General features: G+C 44.7%; 1 protein-coding gene across 1 annotated transcript; it reads left to right on the top strand.

Moving 5' to 3' along the window:
• Positions 1-1,414: 1,414 nt before the first annotated feature.
• On the top strand, positions 1,415-11,218 carry LOC308149558 (transcription factor AP-4-like; the record flags this gene model as incomplete). The annotated part of the gene is made up of 6 exons (XM_080522417.1): positions 1,415-1,503; positions 3,653-3,917; positions 6,214-6,384; positions 6,568-6,723; positions 10,721-10,888; positions 10,997-11,218. 6 exons carry the CDS (start codon positions 1,415-1,417, stop codon positions 11,153-11,155), a joined length of 1,008 nt encoding a protein of 335 aa, XP_080378543.1. The 3' UTR covers positions 11,156-11,218.
• Positions 11,219-12,648: the final 1,430 nt, after the last annotated feature.

Raw genomic sequence — 12,648 nt, 5'->3', positions numbered from 1 at the left:
CTCCCTCTCTCTGTCTCTCTCGCACACACACACACACACACACACACACACACACACACACACACACACACACACACACACACACACACACACACACACACACACACACACACACACACACACACACACACACACGCCTCTGAAGGTAAATTAAAAGAATGTTTTCGTCCCTTATCTTATTTTGTAAAATAAGAAAATATAATGTTACCAAGTTCTGGACATCATGGGGAATCTTTAGAATGAAAAGTACATGTGTGAATAGTCTACCATCTGGTGGTCAATGAGAGGAACATGTGTGGAATGTTGCTTATAACACAGTAATAGTCTAGACATGTAAATTATTTTGAAGTGCATTATGTCTATGCCTGTACTAGTAGGCTATGTAGGCTGAGTGTAGGCCTAATTCAATAGAAACATGCCATTCCCAGATAGTAATATCTTGCCCAAGGTGTGATATTACACTGACAGCTTAAAAGGCTGAAGGGCAACATGTCATTTATTGAGTATTTGGCTATTGTAGACCTCTGTTTGTGATACATGGTTCAATTTAACATAGAACTAGGCCTATAATGTGTGACTGTAGTTGTAATGCTACTGGCCGGCGACATTAAAACTATAGCCTATATGCCATTATGGTTTATGGAAGCCTAATTGTAAATGTTTTTTACTTAAATTCTGTTTGCGGTATATAATATCAATATAAAAGTGTAAACCAGACAGTCCTTGGGTTTTAGGCTAACAAACTTTGGTAACAGTAGATGATTTTCAAGAACATGGGGGGAGGTGTGCCTTGTTTGTGCAATGAGGTAATTTCCGGAAAATATTTGCGACTACTTTAAGGACCCCTTTTGGCTGAAAAGCACCCCCCAGTGGCAAATTCTTCCATAATGTAACTAGAACAATAACATTCGCAAATGCTTGTAATGTATGTGGCCATCACATCCTGGAAGAAAGATGTCTGTTTTGTTGTCTAAAATGTCTTATGAGCAACGTCATGCCTATGTTCCCCCATGATGCCTGATGATAATAATAATAAGGATGAAAAGAAGTTCTTTGTTTGTGCGTAGTCTTGTCTGCTATGCGGAAAGAGGCTCTTAGGCGCTCTTGATTCCAACCAGCTGTTTCCCGCCTGGAGACACAGAGATCAGCTGCAGACACACACACACACACACGTAGTAGGCGGCGGCGCCACACACACGCACACGCAGGGAACCCCATCAGCTGAGCTGGAAGAGCGCTATCACAACCTCGAACAACAAGCTGCTACCGCAGGAGATTTATTAGAGCTATGTGCAATCGAGCATAGTTATAGTAACAAGAATTGGACAAGCTACATTGTTTGGTTAGCAACGAAAGTGAAAACATTATCTTTTTTTTTTTTTAAAGACGGACTTGTGGGGGCGAGCTTGAAAGCATGGAGTATTTCATGATGCCAGCCGAGAAGATTCAATCCTTACAACAGTTCAAGAAAACGGAGAAGGATGTTATTGGGGGTCTTTGTAGGTGTGTAACGGTTTACCTCGTCACATGGATGTGTCGTGTTGTTATCAGCCTAGCTAGCCTACACATTAATGTGCAATAATATTGGCAGCATGCTGTTTATGACTTCATGTTAGCTCTGCATGCGATATACCCCCAGGGCGGGACGGAAACAATCGTGTATTATTTTCAATCGACCCCCAGTGTTACGTTGTATATATCCGCCGTGGCCACATGCTATTCGGCGACCGTTGATATCATAAAGTAGCGAAATAAATGGCTACATGGAAGAGACACATTTTGGTATCGAGCTAGCTAACACGAACCACGTGGTTACTATCACGCTGCCCCGCTTGCTGGTCTCGTCCGGACTAGAAAAGCTAGCCAGCCAGATGTTCTCCACGACATTTTCTCGCGTACATTTCATCTAACGGGATGATGGTGAATATGGGTATTTGGTGCCATTTGCCAGCCCTCCTTATTTGCTCATGGCCTCTGGGTTTCGAACAACCCGAGGTGTGGTTTGGCAGTCGTCTTCACCTGGCTAGTCCGCTAGCTCGTGTGGGCAGGCACGGCCATGCTTGTGTGGGTCGTGTCGTGTGCTAAAGTTAGCTTAGCTTCATGCTACACATCCGCTGTTGTTATGACGCCGTAATAAACATTAACCCGCGCCTTTCTGTCCCCATATGTGTGTTGACGTGTTACGGCAACGTCAGTATGTCCCCGTTCGAATCCAAGTGATATTGCTAGTTTGTGTTTTATGAAGTTGTAATGTTTGTTGAAACAGCCAGATCGCTAAGCTAAGAGGGAGACAGCATTGTTCTCCGTGCAGCGGAGGGGGAGGTCTGCTCCGGTGTCGTGTTTCACCAGATGGCTCCTAGCTAACCAGACCAGTTAGTGCTGCACGCGATGTGTTTGCTTGTCCATTTAGTCAACGTGGTACACACGGGTGGGTTAATAATAATAATGGTTATCTACAATCTTCGTTTAGTGTAGTAAATGTTATGGTCCTTTAGTTCAGACACGGCACTTAACTGCGTGTGTGTGTGTGTGTGTGTGTGTGTGTGTGTGTGTGTGTGTGTGTGTGTGTGTGTGCGACTAGCGTGAGTGTGTAGTGAAACCACAGGTAAACATCAGTGGTTGGATTTATGAATGGAGCATATACCGACACGATTTTATTGTAGCTATGAATTCCATGTCTGCGGCCTGATTCTCCATAGTAATGTCTATGGACATGGATAGTAGATAATACGTATTTCATATTATTTATACTACCAATGATCTTGACCCTGTTGAAGGAGCGGTCTGGTTGTGATTTAAGTGGCAGAATGCCTGGTCTATTAACTTCCTTTATAAACGAAGTTGCAGATCTGGTTTTTCAACTTCCTTTTTAAGCAGTGCTGATGCTGTCTGGGGGTGGGGGGGTTATGGTTTACATACTAGTCTGCTTGAGGACATGTGACCTCTAGTTTGCCCCTTATTAGTAGGCCAAAGGGCACGGAGTTCATGGAAACTGGGTGACCTCCAAGTAGACAAGCTGTAGTAAAAATAGATATTAATTTAGTCTGGTGGGCACTAGAAGGCAGGAATGGAACTGCCCAGGTTTTTACATGTGTGCTACACCAAAGGAAATTCCTAACCATCATCGATTGGTTTTGAAATAAAGTCTTGAATCTTGAAGGTTGTTAGCCTACAATTTGAGTTTGTTTGCAAATCTATATATATATAAAAATAATGCAATAAGCCTAAGTACTGTGTAATCAGTGTTTACCTGCACGGTAGCTACATCGCACAAACACCCTAGTACATAGGCTACGTATTTGCGATACAACAGCCTGCCTGTTGATCTAGTGGGAAATCTAGTGGTAGTAACATTGTTGTTCTGTGGCTTCCAACCCCCCATTTAAGACCACAAAATGCAACAGATTAAAATGTTTTCTTTGAAACAGGAGGATTAATGGTTACGGGAAAAGGCCTCCCTCTCTTTTTCCCCAAAAATGTGCCATTCATGTGCACTTGTTGATACCAGAGTTCCCCATTCTAATAGTATCAACCAATAGAAGCTCTGTATGTGGATAACATGCATTGTTACCTCAGACATTTCTCACATCTCTGTGATCACATGAATTCTGCATAACTGACGTCTGTCCCTTCACCTCCCCCCCCCCCCCAGCCTGGCCAACATCCCCCTCAGCCCGGAGACGGCCCAGGACCAGGAGCGCCGCATCCGGAGGGAGATCGCCAACAGCAACGAGCGCCGGCGCATGCAGAGCATCAACGCGGGCTTCCAGTCCCTGAAGACCCTGCTGCCCCACACGGACGGGGAGAAGCTCAGCAAGGCGGCCATCCTGCAGCAGACCTCCGACTACATCTTCGCCCTGGAGCAGGAGAAGACCCAGCTGCTGCAGCAGAACAACCAGCTCAAACGCTTCATACAGGTAACGCTTATTATCTTAGCACAGTGTCTATCTCTCTCTGCATTTATACTTTTATATTTTATTTTTTATTCATTTATATATTGTACCTGGCAAAAAACAGCTTACTTGGCGAAACCAGCTTACCTGGCTATACAGTGGGGAGAACAAGTATTTGATACACTGCTGATTTTGCACGTTTTCCCACTTAGAAAGAATGTAGAGGTCTGTAACTTTTATCATAGGTACACTTCAACTGTGAGAGACAGAATCTAAAAAAAAAATCCAGAAAATCAAATTGTATGATTTTAAAGTAATTAATTTACATTTTATTGCATGAAATAAGTATTTGATACATCAGAAAAACAGAACTTAATATTTGGTAAAGAAACCTTTGTTTGCAATTACAGAGATCAGACGTTTCCTGTAGTTCTTGACCAGGTTTGCACACACTGCAGCAGGGATTTGGGCCCACTCCTCCATACAGATCTTCTCCAGATCCTTCAGGTTTCGGGGCTGTCGCTGGGCAACACGGACTTTCAGCTCCCTCCAAAGATTTTCTATTGGGTTCAGGTCTGGAGACTGGCTAGGCCACTCCAGGACCTTGAGATGCTTCTTACGGAGCCACTCCTTAGTTGCCCTGGCTGTGTGTTTCGGGTCGTTGTCATGCTGGAAGACCCAGCCACGACCCATCTTCAATGCTCTTACTGAGGGAAGGAGGTTATTGGCCAAGATCTCGCGATACTTGGCCCCATCCATTCTCCCCTCAATACGGTGCATTCGTCCTGTCCCCTTTGCAGAAAAGCATCCCCAAAGAATGATGTTTCCACCTCCATGCTTCACGGTTGGGATGGTGTTCTTGGGGTTGTACTCATCCTTCTTCTTCCTCCAAACACGGCGAGTGGAGTTTATGCGAAAAAGCTCTATTTTGGTCTCATCAGACCACATGACCTTCTCCCATTCCTCCTTTGGATCATCCAGATGATCATTGGCAAACCTCAGACGGGCCTGGACATGCGCTGGCTTGAGCAGGGGGACCTTGCGTGCGCTACAGGATTTTAATCCCTGACGGCGTAGTGTGTTACTGATAGTTTTCTTTGAGACTGTGGTCCCAGCTCTCTTCAGGTCATTGACCAGGTCCTGCCGTGTAGTTCTGGGCTGATCCCTCACCTTTCTTATGATCATTGATGCCCCACGAGGTGAGATCTTGCATGGAGCCCCAGACCGAGGGAGATTGACCGTCATCTTAAATTTCTTCCATTTTCTAATAATTGCGCCAACAGTTGTTGCCTTCTCACCAAGCTGCTTCCCTATTGTCCTGTAGCCCATCCCAGCCTTGTGCAGGTCTACAATTTTGTCCCTGATGTCCTTAGAAAGCTCTTTGGTCTTGCCCATTGTGGAGAGGTTGGGGTCTGATTGATTGAGTGTGTGGAGAGGTGTCTTTTATAAAGGTAACGAGTTCAAACAGGTACAGTTAATACAGGTAATGAGTGGAGAATAGGAGGGCTTCTTAAAGAAAAACTAACAGGTCTGTGAGAGCTTATTACTGGCACTTACTGGTTGGTAGGTGATCAAATACTTATTTCATACAATAAATTAGCAAATTAATTATTTAAAAGTCATACAATGTGATTTTCTGGATTTTTGTTTTAGATTCCGTCTCTCACAGTTGAAGTGTACCTATGATAACAATTACAGACCTCTACATTCTTTCTAAGTGGGAAAACCTGCAAAATCAGCAGTGTATCAAATACTTGTTCTCCCCACTGATATATATAGCCCAGAAACAACAAGCATGTTTGATAGATGATATACAATTCAGTTTGAACTGAATCAAAGGATAACACATTAAATGGTTACATGTTCTCAATGTGGACATCCGGTGAGGTTGCTCTCGCTTGGCTCTGTCTGACGGGAGCGTAGCCCCTTTCAGTGCCAAGCGTCCAGTCCTGTTCCACAACATTGAATAGGAAACTTCCCAGCCTTCTCTCTGATGAAAACGGGCATCCTGCATGTTCCTATGTCTTCTCAGAGCCCTTGGGACATGACCGGGGAGGCAAACCACATAATACACAATTTAGATTCCTCAATAATACGGTTGACTGCATTTGAAAACTTTTTTTTACTGTCATGGGGAAGGGGATTGTATGTATGGATAAGATACGGGTAAAATAGCTTTCATTGATGAGACACTACCAATTCTTTTACATGCTGGACTACTAATAGTGTCTACCCCACTTTATAAATGGCTAATACATACATATGAAGGAAATGTTTTACAATGTGTTGGCCTTAAAAATCACATCCGCCCTCTTGACAGGAGTTCAGCGGCTCGTCGCCCAAGAGGAGGCGCGCCGAGGACAAAGATGAAGGGATTGGCTCCCCTGACATCCTGGAGGAGGAGAAGGGCGAGGAGCTGAGGAGAGAGATGCTGGAGCTGAGGCAGCAGCTGGAGAAGGAGCGCGCGGCGCGCATGATACTGGAGGAACAGGTGAGAGAGAGAGGGGGAGGAGGAGGAGGAGGAGAGGATGATGGTTTGATTGTTTGTTTTTGCCTGAATGCTCTTGCAATAGATTGCTGCAATCATTTCCTTCGCTTCATTGTTATTACTTGATGGTCATTGTTACTCATGTTGCTTGTACCCATAGACTTAATTGTGTGTGTGTGTGTTCAGGTGCGTGCTCTGGATACACACCTGCAACCAGAGAGGCTGAAGGTGATCACCCAGCAGGTCCAGGAGGAGCAGGCTCACCTCCAGACCCAGACACTGCTCAGGTTACAGCAGCTACACGACCAGACCGAGAGGGACAGACACACACACAGCCCACAGGTGAGACACCCATACACACACAGGTGACACATACACACACACACACACACAGACCACAGGTGACACACATACTCACACAGACCACAGGTGACACACATACTCACACAGACCACAGGTGACACACAGACCACAGGTGACACACATACTCACACAGACCACAGGTGACACACAAACACAGACCACAGGTGAGAAACACACACATATTTATTACACTGCTCAGACTAGGGTCAGGGCTCTACAGTGCGACCATTTCACTCGCATTTGCGACTAAAAATACATCTGTGCGACTAGAGAAATAAATTCACGAGCACACGTGCGAGTACCGTTTTATTTTTTTTATTTAAAAAAATAAAAATAATAATTCTAAAAATAAATCTGCGCGAACCGTGTGGCCACATTTTAAGCCGTCAGCCAGCCCGCTACGACCACGGGAAGTCATGTTAAAAGTGAAGTTACTTCTGTTAAACTGGCGCTAAGCTAACATCGCTAATCGCTAACTCCCTCCTGGGCCTTAAAGAGACAAGCGCCCTTTTCTCATCTCAAGCTTCATTAGCTTCATTAGCTCACCACATCTACAGATTTGGTCCCACACACTCCAGATTTGAACCCAAGGTTACAACCAGGGTTAACTACCCAGGGTAGAAAGTAGAAAGCTCTCAGACCTTCAGAACCCATTGAAAGTAGTGGAGGTACTCCAGAAGTCCAAATGCATCTCTAATCCTAGGAAACCCTTGGAAGCAAGTTGCCTAATGGCATGAAAATGCAACATGTTGTACTTGAGTGTGGCAGAGAGGTGGGACCCCCGGGGATGGTGGTGTGCTAACAGCTAGCCGCCGCAGAGGCACCGTGCTGGGCTGGCCACCTCCACATGTCACCACCCCGGGCAGCATGGGGCTGGGGACTGGTCATCTGGATGTGGGGTAGTTTAATACCCCTAGATGTGGAGTTGTCTGGCCACCGTGTGTGACTGATGTAGCCTGACCCAGCAGCAGGGAGGTGGGCAGCATGGAGACAGACCTCTGCATGGCCTGGCTGGGCTGCTAGCTGACAGACCTAGCCCTAAAGCCTGGCTGGGCTGCTAGCTGCTAGCTGACAGGCATGACATGGATGAATGAATGAACATGCTGCTAACCAGGAGAACTTGACACAGCTAGTTACCATAATACAATGCCATCAACTCTGCGTCTAGTAGGGCTGTAGGCATGGGCCAATGTGTGATTTTGGTGCAAAAATTGCAAAATCACTAATAAAAATGTGTTATAATTACATTTTTCACTGTGCTCCTAAATTTCTTTGTGTGCCCCTAACATTTTTCATTTAGGAGCACATGTGCTCCTAGTGAAAAAGGTTAGCGTAGAGCCCTGACTAGGGTTGGGTACCGTTTGGGTTTTATCCGGTACCGGTACCTAACCGATACTTTAAAAACAGTACCGGTACCAAAACGGTACTTAATTCGGTACTTTTGATTTTTTTAAATGACATATATATATATAATAATAACACGGTCGACAACATTAAACAGCTTTTCACTTTTTTATTGCTGAGGCACAATATATATTAGTTAAATATACACTCAAATTAAAATAAATGAAAATAAAACTCCTGAGCCTTGGGGATTCCATTAAGCTGGGGGTGCCTATCGTTGGTACTGATGTCGAATACGAGTACAGTACACACTTGTTCGGCAGCCCCTCAAGGACATCAGAATATTCTTAGAAAAGGGATCTAGTGAAGAGGCCTGCATAGCCCCCAGAACCAAGAAGACCAAGAGGAAATATAACTCTGATAAACTGGAGCCCTCCACCTCGTCAAAATCCAAACTATGTTGCCGCTCAGCTACTACAACTCCCCTCCCCCTCTCTGGTCCATGATTTTTCAGACACAGTAGTAGGATAAGGACAGTACCCGAATATCAAGAGATCCCCGATCATGTTGTCCACCTCGCAGAGACGCAGCCACACATCCGCACAACGTCATCAACAGACGCGTCGAATCCTGGAGTGCACTGTCCAATCAAAGGCTTGCGTTCGTAAACTCGCTCTGAGAGCGTCGCAGCGCACACTGGGCCCGACGTCATAAGGGGAGCAAGTCATTTGATTGGACAGAAGGCATTCCACGAGTGGTGATCAGAATTCCAGAACGAGTTTACGGAACGCACCCATAAGTCGAGCGTCGCGTTACGCCAACCCGCTAGCGGAAGTTGCTATTAGCAACCTTCTCGTTATCCTACCGTACTCGCTGCATTCACTGAGTGGAAATTTAACAGGCGATGTGACGTCACGAGTCACCAGTTGACTACGGCGAGATAGAAAAGTACCGAAATGAGGTACCGAAATCTCCTTTGCGATTCGGTACGGGTACATACCGAATGTAAAGTAACCGGTACCTACCGGTACCGATTTTCGGTACCCAACCCTAGCTCAGACTACAGCAACCATACACACACAGGTGACACATACACACACACACACAGACCACAGGTGACACACAGACCACAGGTGACACACATACTCACACAGACCACAGGTGACACACATACAAACACAGACCACAGGTGAGAAACACACACATATTTATTACACTGCTCAGACTACAGCAACCTCACCAGCAGACAGAGGGAGGGAGGTAGAGAGAGAGAGACACACACACTAGGGATGGACGGTTTCCAATTATTGAAACCGAAAAACCGTCAAAGACTAAAACCGGGGTTTTCCGGTTAACCGAAAAATAAATGTAAAAAAAAAAATTTCAAATAATTGAGCCCTACTGCTACAATACACTCATGTCGAACACCATTAAAACACCGTAAGCACAGTCGCAACACATTTAGGCTACTTAGTTTCACAAATATAAGTGGAAAGGCAGACTTTTGTAAGCTACACCATACAAGAAAACACATGAACACTTAACACACCAGCTCCGCTGATCCAGGGTGCACGCCTGCACGGAAGATCATCTCTTGGAACAGCGTCTTCATTGAATGAACTGCTTTCTCAATATCTTGGTTCTTAGACAAAGTTTCAGCTGCTGCTCAATGTATTTAAATATTTGAATACTGCTCAATAATCACTGAAATATTAGACTTAGAATTATGCAGTGAACATACTTAAAGCTTTTCATAAAAACCACATGCCGCGAGACTGACTCGTCCTGAACTGTCGTAAGTCAATCAACAAAGAATGCCCCATCAAAATAAAAGTGCCCATGGTAGAGCTGTCAAAATAGAGCTTTCAAAATAAATGTACTAATACAGATAGAGATAAATACAGAACTACCTTTGCGTCACTAAGTGACCGCGTATCTTCTGAGACATGCGTTCTGTCATCACTTTCAGTAGCGCCTTCACACACAGTGGCGCTGTGCACAAACACTCTTGATCCGTATAGCTCTTGTTTTATTATATTGTGGTTTAGTAAATACTGCACTTGGAGTTACATTCAATGCATGATTTGTGCTATAGAACATAAATAAAGTTTGATTGATTGATTGATATCAAATCAAATCACATTTTATTTCTATAGCGCATTTCTCACAAAAGTGACCCAATGCGCTTTACAGAGAGCAGCGAAAATGATCTTATTAAATGTAAGCGAGTAATTGTAAAAAACCTTTCCTATCTACCAATAACTGAAGGCAACTATCTTTCCCATAGAGTGATTCGTTACCCTTAAATATAATCCCAATTAGATATTAATCCTCAGTTATTCTTCACAACTGACCAAACCTCTCACTCATTGCGCAGCAGATTCAGACTGTATCATTGTTATTTTCACACACGACAAACATGTGACATGTTCCAGTTTTATTCTTATTCTATTTTATTCTTCTAAAAAAAAAAAAAAAAAAACGGTTTCAGACGGTTTCTATTTTTATAAACCCCGGTTTTCGGTATAACCGAAAAACCGTCCATCCCTAACACACACACACAGCTCATAGATAACAGGTAGACTTCCACACACACACTCTAACAGACTGTTAACACCTCTTTGTTCCCTAGGCTCAAGCCCCCGCCACGCCGCCAGCCCCCACCCACCACCCAACAGTTATCGTCCCCGCCCCCACGCTAACCCCTCACCCGCATCATGTCACCGTGGTAACCATGAGCCCAGCTTCCATCACCAACTCGGTGTCAACGTCCCGACAGAACCTGGATACCATTGTACAGGTGTGTGTGTGTATGTTTGAGTGTGTGAGTGTTTGTATTTGTGTGTGTGTGTATATTTGTTTTCTCAAGCCTGTTGAGATGCTAACACCGGTCTCCCATGCTCACCAGGCCATCCAGCACATTGAGCGCACTCAGGAGAGGAGAGGCAGTGTGGAGGAGGAGCAGAGACGAGCCGTCATCGTCAGCCCCGCCCACGTCGCCATGGATACGGCGTGCTCGGACACGGCCACCGATAGCGAGGGAGAGGAGGACTGCTCGATGAACTGATCACACACGGATCACATGAACACACACACACACACACAACAACAACAAACAAGCATTTTAGCAGGCAGAAAGAAATATTGAAAGACTCTGGTTCCTCTAGAACCCAATCTGACTCTCAACCAGTGGAATGATACACACACAAACACACACATATAACCAATACCCACCAACTGTAAAAGACTGATGTTAATGATTCCCTCCAGGAGACTAACTACTTTTCTAAAAAAAAAAGAAAACTAAAAAACAACTATGTTTGTTAATGTATTGTCTTTGGCATTATACGTAGATCCACCCAGTAGTTAAGCTCTTTCAATCATGTACTGTAAGAACTACAGATGAAGATGACTCAAAATGGCTGCCTTGCAGTGGAGAGCCTTGGGACACCCGTTGCTGGGGACAACGGCGATAGTGGGAAGTCTCAACAACGAAAGCCCCATGGCATCTCTCCGTCCCCACCCAGTTTTTATATGTGCTTCAAACAATCGCAGTGAAACCCATGTGTCCTCCCACGTGTCTGTTACTGTAGTCAAATACAGTATAAATGCACTGGAGAGAATTAACTCTGTAAGCAGTTAGATTTCAATGTACAAGACCCCCCCCCCCTCTACTACAGCATGGAATGTGACTTCTGAACACAGGGACAAAGGGGTGCACTTCTCTTATTTTACCCTTTTTGAACATCACCCTAATGGTCACGGCTACATCCAGGCGTCATACAGTTTTGCTGGGATGTTAGTCCGTTTCTGCTGTAGCTAAATGCTATGCTAATGCTAAACACGATGGTGGCTGGATTAGAGACACACTGGTACCCAGGCTAGTGGCTACTACCCTGTGGTTCTTATCCGTCACAAATATCTGAATATGATTTTAAATATCTGAATGAAACCGCATGAATAAGCTTCTTCCACTGGCAATATTTGGGTTTACATGGCAAGCGAGTGGATCGTTTCTGGTTTTAAACGTTGGGGGGAGGGGGCGGGGCCTATGGTTTGTTTTCTCTCTAAAGGCCGATTTAAAGTTCTGCGTCGAATTTACGTGCGTAGCTTACGTAGCCTACGTAAGGGGTCTCGCACTTTACACTTCTGCGTAGGCCGCGCTGCAATTACACCGTCACATCGCTAGGTGGCAGTGTGTTTTCTATGCCCCTGTGCTGTGCCTCTTCCGGTTAGGAACTCAACGAAGCTCAAAGCGGCATAATAGCGATCTTTTTGTTGTTATGCTTTTTGTAAATAAAAGTTCTATGATGCATTGAAATGACATTAAACTAAGATAATACGATGGTTATCATAATTTTTCAAATCTTTATTAATAAGTAATTACAGAAAAAGTAAATGACATTTCTGTCATGGCTTCCGCATTTTGGCCGACGAGAGAGTCGGAATCTTGTGCTACCAAGCGGACCAATCACAGAGCTTACTGTTGCGTAGAAACTGACGCGTTCTTAAAATTTTGGAGATTTCTCCCCTTTTCAACCCTCTCCGTAGGCAACGTAA

This window comes from Nansenia antarctica (assembly GCF_963989245.1).
Source record: "Nansenia antarctica genome assembly, chromosome: 2".
Lineage (NCBI taxonomy): Eukaryota > Metazoa > Chordata > Actinopteri > Argentiniformes > Microstomatidae > Nansenia > Nansenia antarctica.
Note: the sequence above shows the minus strand (reverse complement) of the source record. Positions and strands in the feature narration are given on the sequence as shown.